Below are 6,943 nucleotides of genomic sequence, written 5' to 3' on the forward strand. Positions count from 1 at the left end.
TCTCCTTTGGCAAGCATGAGTGGAAATGCATGAGTCCTTCTGCCTTCCAGTGTCTGTGACCATGGTAGTTTCCAAGGGGGATTATGTTGCAATTGTTTTAGTTTTTCCATTTCTGCTCTTCTTTCACAAGTTGCCTATAAAAATCTGCAATGCTATTGCATCCTCGTCATTCAGAGCTCTCTTGCAAACACGACCCTACTCTGATTTCTGACAAAACAACCTCCTGTAATTAGGAGTTTGTTATGACTGCTGCTGCAACCGGGCAGGGTTAGAGGAAGTACGTGTCAGCAATGACTCCTTGCATCCACCTGTCTTCACTTGTGGACACTGACTGTAAGCTTTCAGGGGCAGGGACCACCACTTTCCACGGCTGTACAAGGCTTTGGCTTGTCAGTGCTTCTGACCACAGCACTGATGATGCCCCCTTAGAGTGCCTGTTTTCAGAAGACTTAAATAAGATGTATTCCTCACTTCAGTTTTTATGAGATTTTTAATGCTACGAGAAACAATGAAATTTATTTTTCTGAAGTCTTTCTTCCTCAACTGCAAATAATACAAGTGCAAAAACATCAGGAGGGTAATACCATCCACAGTTAGGGAAAGGCAGCGTTGGATCTCTACACTTCCTTTGACTCCAAGATGATGGAGTTTATTAAATCAACTGATAGATTTTGATAAACCACGGCCGTGTTGTGATGACCTGCTTCTCGAGTATTTGTTTCCTTGTTCTCCAGGCAGTTTCATTTCTGTGTGCGCAATCACAGCACCCTCTACTGCCTCTTGCTTAACCTGCAAAGGGACAGCAAATGGTTGTAAACTCTAAAAAGGACTTCTGGAGTGCCTAGACTCTCCGATTACGAAGTGTTGTTTTATATATGAAACAACACCCCCACGATGAGCATGATAACGCAAGAAGGTATTTCAGTTCTCTCTAGAATGCGGTCCTGAGCTCCTAAATGAAGAGCAGGGAATTCCTCAGGGGCTCAAGCACCTACCGGCCTGAGAGCAGTTTTTCCCTTTTGTCTGGGTGTAAGGCGTTATCTTCCCCTTTTGTTACGTCCACGGAGGAAAAAGAAATCCATTCTCCTAGTGAGAAACATGAAAAGGCGCTAGACCAAATGCTACTTCTGTGTGTCCCCAGACCAACTTGCCCCGGGCCGGACAGAAAACCCAACTTTTCCAGAATCCGCCCCTCAGGAGCTTCAAGAGCGGGTGTGAAGTGCCCTCTCGCCCACCCGGCTGCTGGTTTCCCCCGAGCTGTTCCTCGTACCCATCTCGGGGTCTCGCTCGTTCAGTCAGTCTCAAATCACACCCTTCACCCTCCGAGCCTCCAGCCCGTCACACTCGCCGGGACCCTTGCTTTGCGCCAGCCGGTCCAGCCGTTTCAGGACGTCACGGGAGGTGACGGCCAGCTGCAGTTCCGCCGTTCCACGGTGAAGCTAACGTGGCGGCTCGCCAGCCGCTCCTGCCGCGGGGGGGACGCCGAGCCACACGCGACTCGAAACACCGGCTCCGATCAACAGGGAGTCGGTCGGTCGGTCGGTCGGAGCTGGCCTGTGACCTCCCACCCCTGCGAGCTGTGCGGCGGCGCCCGGGCAAGCCTCCCCGCCGCTCGGCCGGCCGAGCGCAGCCGCCCGCCGGCGCCCCGAGGCCTGCCCGCAGGCCGGTCCGCACCCCGGGTGCCGGCCGGCGGGTGACGCCAGGCCGCCGGGAGACGGCCGCCTGGGTGAGGCGGCCAGGCGCCTGCCGCCGCGGTAACGCGGCGTTTGAGGAGGGGCTGGAATCTCGGTGCCGCTCCTCCGGGCTGCGTGCACGCCACTTGTTGGCCTCGGGAAAACCCCGCGCGGCGGCCGTTAACGGGCAGCCGCGGGGCGGGGGGGCGGGTGTGTGGGGGGGTGTGGGTGTGTATAACGGCGGTGGCCGCACCGCCGGCCGGAGCGGAGCCCCGCAGGGCAGGCCTTCCCCGCCGGCCTGATCCGCCTCTCGGATCAGGCACCGTCCGCTCCTCCCCCGTGGGAGCACGGCAGGACCGAGGGGCGGCGCCGGGCACCGGCCGGGGTCGCAGGCCACGACCCCCCCCCCGCCTTCGGCGGCGGGGCGGGGCCGGGACGGAGCAGGCGGCGGCTGCAGCGCGGGGCTGACGTGGCGCTCCCCGCCGCGGGGCGGGGCCTGGCCACCGCGCCCCGCCCCCTCGGCGCGAGGCGCTCTCCGCCCGCTCCCTTCTCCCAGCGGCTGGGCGGGCTTGCCTCGTGCGTGCGCGCGTGCGCGCGGTGTTTCCGGCCGACGGTGCAGGATGGTGCTGCTGGAGAGCGAGCAGGTGGGGGCCGGGCCCGGCGGGCCCCGGGCGGGAGCCGGGGACGTGGCCGCCCCCCGGGGAGCCGGCTGGTCACCGGCCGCCTGGGGTGTGCTCCGTGCCGGCCGCGGTGGGAGGGAGGCCCCGCAAAGCCCCGGGGCGCGCCAGGCCCGCGCAGGGCCGCCGCCTCGCCTCGCCTGCCCCGGCGGCGCGGAAGCGAGCGCCGGTGTACCCGGTGACTTGGGCGAGGGCGGGAGGGCAGAAACGCTGGGGCCGCCGTCGGTCTGGCGGGGGTCAGACCTCCTGTTCCGCAGCCGGAACGTCGGGCTGGGCCGCCCCTGGCTGGGACCTCGGGTCCTACAACCTCGGCGTGGGGGAGAGCGGGAGTTCTCCTTTCCTTGGCCCTTACTGCCGCGGAACCGGGGGAGCCCGGCCTGTGGTAGCGGCGCCGCCGGAGCGAGGCGGGGGCCGCTCCCCGGGCAGCCAGTCGCCGGGCTGCACGGGGAGAGGAGATGAACGCCGATGCGGTGGCCTCCAGCCGAGGACAGGGTCTCTTTCTCTTGCAGTTCCTGACAGAGCTCACCAGACTCTTTCAGAAGTGCAGAACTTCGGGGAGCGTTTTCATAACGCTGAAGAAATGTAAGTTTTAAGTCCATTACTAGATTAAAGAGGCGTTCACCTAAATCGAACTTAGTGTTGTTAGCATGTATTTTAAAAGACACAGTTGTAATTCGGAGTGTCGGAAAACAAGAGTAAGTTGTAGGGACGAATCAATCATCTTAGCTGCAGTGCTAATAACCTTGAAGTAAGAAAGACTGTATTTCAGACTGCAGGAAATATTGGGACTTTCTAATTATTGAAGAATAATTGGAAATCCTTAAGTGTCTACAGAAGGAGAATTCTAGCATTGCTTCTGTATGCTTACGTTTCGCTGGTTTCTGGCTAGCTGGCACTACTTGAGAAGTCGAGTGTCCTAGGCTGCAGTTTGACATGCATTTAAAACATACTGCTGCTGAAGCAGGCAGTTCATACAGTGTCAGGGCGAGGATTTACTTTTTTTTTTTCCTGGCAGATGTAGTTTATGGAACAGATCCTTCTGGGGTTACAGAGGAAGGGGTCTGTGAACAATTTGGTAGCAATGTCAGTTCAGATGGCCTTAAATTCCAAGGTGTTCTCCTTGGAGATCTCCTCGTGAGCGGCTTTTAACACCTCTTGTCAGGAGGAATCCGGTAATTTTAGTGAAATATGAACAAACATTCTCTGTCTTTCAATACAGATGATGGCCGAACAAAACCAGTCCCACGCAAAGGCCATGTAGAAAGTTTTGAACCAGCAGACAATAAATGTCTTCTAAGAGCAACTGATGGAAAGAAGAAAATTAGCACAGTGGTAAGCGACAACGTTTGGTTAGAAAGATTAGTGGCCCTACTTGTCTTTTAGTTAATGCCCCATATTTTAAATGGTTTGTCTTTACATGAATTTCATGAGAGCTACCCTCTTCGTTCCAGAGAAACCATATGGTAGCTAAACACACAGCTGAAGTTGGGATGCTGATGTGTTACACTTACCTGAAGTCTTAATGCTCACGCTCAGCTTTACAGATGGGACAGTAGTTTATAGTTTTGCTCTGTGTGCTGGATTTTGCTTCAGAATCGTATTGCAGGACAGCAGAAAGGGACTCTGCCTGTTTTCAGCAACCTTGGCTGTTGTGTTTTGAGTCAAGTGAAATTGTTTGGAGGGAAGGGGGAAACTCCTTCTAGAGACATGGGCAGAAGGACACAGGGCAGGTATGGAACCTGCAGTGTGAGGACAAATGGTGTGGCTCCAAGAAGGAAGGTGTTGCACACCTACAGTCAAGCCTCAGGTGACAAAGAGGTAGTTTCCCATAGGCCTCGATGGACTTGCCGAAGGTTCTTACAACTCAGGAAATAACTGAATGTTCCCAGACTGTGAAACAGTAGGAAAGGGACCCTTGTTTCCTGGCAAGAATGTGTGAGCATGGGTACACTTTTCTGAGCCTTAATCTTGCTTAGCATACCTGGTTTTTTCCTCACTTACAGAGCTATTTGTATTTCAGGCAATGTTAACTAGAAGCTGAAAACCTGATGTGCGTTTACTTTGAATGAGAGATTGGGAAAGGCTTTAGCTGACTTTAGCTCTCCTCTGCAATGCAAGGAAAAATGTTACTTTGAGAAAGAGTTGAGAGAATCCAGGCTGCAACATATTTGTATGGCCCTACAAGTAAACAAAACCTTCCTTAGAATGTTTCTTCACATTCTTTCCATTTGAAAACACACAGATTTGGGATGAATGGCCTCCAGAGGATTTTGTTAATTGAATAAGGAGTGCTTTCAGTTTTCTAAATCAGTGAAGTCCTATGACATGTCAGTGCAGCCTACCTACCACTGAATGTGATGAGTTGATCCAACTGCTGCTAAAAAGAGTAGATGGTCACTGCTGGGTAAACATGTACTGATACTTGGTTTGTAACAGAAGCCAGTGTTTTCTTGGTTAACCTCCAGTGTTACTTTTGTAGGTGAGCTCAAAGGAAGTAAATAAATTCCAGATGGTAAGTTTTGTATGCCTTTTATCTTCATTTTCTGTAGGTATTGGGGATTGGTCAGTAGGAAGTACTGGACAGCTGTGAATGGGTTGGTTCAGTGCTGAACTGCCACACAGATTAACTTTAGACTACCCATCTGTCTGCATTTTTTTAAAAAAGAAAAAAACCCAAAGCTGTTGTATTTCATCTAACTTTCTGCATTGGTTTAGGAACAATAGTTTCCCAGCGTAGGGTTTAAGAGCATGATTCTTTAACTGAGAAAATGCAGATACCTTTCCATTAGCAATATGTAAAATGTTACCTCTAGTATATTGTCACTTAAGTATTTGTTCTTTTAATGCTTCCAATTGTTGTTCCAGGCATATTCAAATTTGCTGAGAGCTAACATGGATGGCTTGAAGAAAAAAGACAAGAAAAGCAAAAACAAGAAGAGTAAAGCAACACAGTGATGGAACAGTGTCCTACCATCACTATATAACAGACTCGAGTCTTGCTCAAAGCAAAGTCCATTTCTTTTTGAGTTACCACTTGTGTTTGGCTTTCCTTCCAGCAGGATACTGGGATGCAATCAGTACTTTTGTTTAATCTGAGAGCAGAAGGTGCTTTCTATGCATTGTTGTATGGCAGGAGTATTTACAGGGTTATACTGAAGTAGCTTTACACTCAGCTGCCAACTAGTTTTGTACTTATACTACTGCTTGTTTTGTTATTATACAAGTGGGCAGTGTAAAATCTGTTGTGGGGGGCGGGTAACACAGGGTGAAGAGAATGTACTGTACCAGGAGCAAAGTAAGACTGGAGCAGGAGTCTCAGTGACAGATGCCCAGTTTTATAGAAAACCCTCAGTAGTACTAGGGAAAGTGGGTGCCAACATATTATCAGAAACACAGCTTTACTGTTTCTGTCTTACTTTGAGGGACATGTCTACCTGATGCAGTGCAGATATCCCTAAGGCAGCCAGCACAGTGCTTGAGCTCTTAGCAGAGCCAGGCAGCTGTGCCTTTGATCCATGCTGATCTAGCTGTGCTGACCCTGGCTCAGGGTGGGGGGAGGGTAGGACTCTGCATCATGTTCCCTTCAGACATGGCTTAAAAATGCTCATGTCACCTAAACTTTTTTTTAAAGCTTCATCCTTCAGTATATTCAGGGATCTGAATTTCCCCATGTTTCACATCTTAAAGTAGCTCCTTCATATTAGCAGATGTAAAAGATGAATACTTAATTGTTCCTATTAAACACAATGAGAAATGGATTTGGCTGTAATGACTGCTGACTTGTCTTGATGAATTGCTAGGAATGGTATGGTTATCTGTGCCTTTAGGACTGACTCCCTTGATCTTTTGTGTGGTGCTGTTAACTTTCACAGTTCTCAGAAGTTCTTGGGTTTGTCTTTCCAGTTACCTCTCTACCTATTTTAACTTTGCCCTCCTCTTTACTACAAAAAAAGGGCAGAAAAAAGTAAGTAGGTCTTTCTTAATGCAATGAGCCTGCAGTGCTCATTGAGTTTGAGTTAAAGAAACAGGGGTAAGCTGTTTAAACAGAAGGTACCAGGTGGGGAGGGAGGGTAAACACCAGTATAGTTCCAGAAATCTCTGACTTTTTTGCATATTCACTCCAGTATTACAAGTAGTTTGATATAAAATATAATGCATAGTTAACTATGGCTGCTGTAACTCATCTTCAGCTTTGCTCAGCTTCACCTTTCCTGATGGAGTTGTGTTACAGTTTAGCTTCAAGAAGATAATTACAAGACTCCCATCATTACTATGACTTTAACTTCAAACTTAATCTGGCAACCTATGTGAAGAAAGCTAGTTCAAAACTTTGGTTATGTCTTTAGCACATGCAGGTTACTGTTTCTCTTAAAAGTCTTAGGTTTAGGTCCTTTAGGTCTGAAACAAGTTTTTTCTCCATTGGGTCTTATTTCATCTCCCAGGAAACTGCTGCTTGGTTTGAATGCAAAAGTACAGGCATGACAAGCGTAGGCAGCCAGGCTTGCAACAACTCTCACAGCTTCAAGTCTACCATCTTTTATATAGAAATTAAAACAGTAGGTTTAAAAAAAAAACCACAAAAAGCTTGTAATA

General features: G+C 49.8%; 1 protein-coding gene across 1 annotated transcript; it reads left to right on the plus strand.

Annotated features, from left to right (window-relative positions):
- Positions 1-2,234: 2,234 nt before the first annotated feature.
- On the plus strand, positions 2,235-6,108 carry SRP14 (signal recognition particle 14). The gene is made up of 5 exons (XM_052782450.1): positions 2,235-2,317; positions 2,860-2,932; positions 3,570-3,682; positions 4,830-4,862; positions 5,216-6,108. The coding sequence occupies exons 1-5, from the start codon at positions 2,294-2,296 to the stop codon at positions 5,303-5,305; spliced, it is 333 nt and encodes a 110-aa protein (XP_052638410.1). The 5' UTR covers positions 2,235-2,293; the 3' UTR covers positions 5,306-6,108.
- Positions 6,109-6,943: the final 835 nt, after the last annotated feature.

Source organism: Harpia harpyja, chromosome 3, assembly GCF_026419915.1.
Source record: "Harpia harpyja isolate bHarHar1 chromosome 3, bHarHar1 primary haplotype, whole genome shotgun sequence".
Lineage (NCBI taxonomy): Eukaryota > Metazoa > Chordata > Aves > Accipitriformes > Accipitridae > Harpia > Harpia harpyja.

Bases quoted from the DNA above. Each gene is read 5' to 3' on its own strand.
- SRP14 (XM_052782450.1), top strand. From the start codon at position 2,294: ATGGTGCTGCTGGAGAGCGAGCAG. The intron at 2,318-2,859 runs GTGGGGGCCGGG...TTTCTCTTGCAG, and splicing joins TGCTGCTGGAGAGCGAGCAG to TTCCTGACAGAGCTCACCAG. The intron at 4,863-5,215 runs GTAAGTTTTGTA...TTGTTGTTCCAG, and splicing joins AAGTAAATAAATTCCAGATG to GCATATTCAAATTTGCTGAG.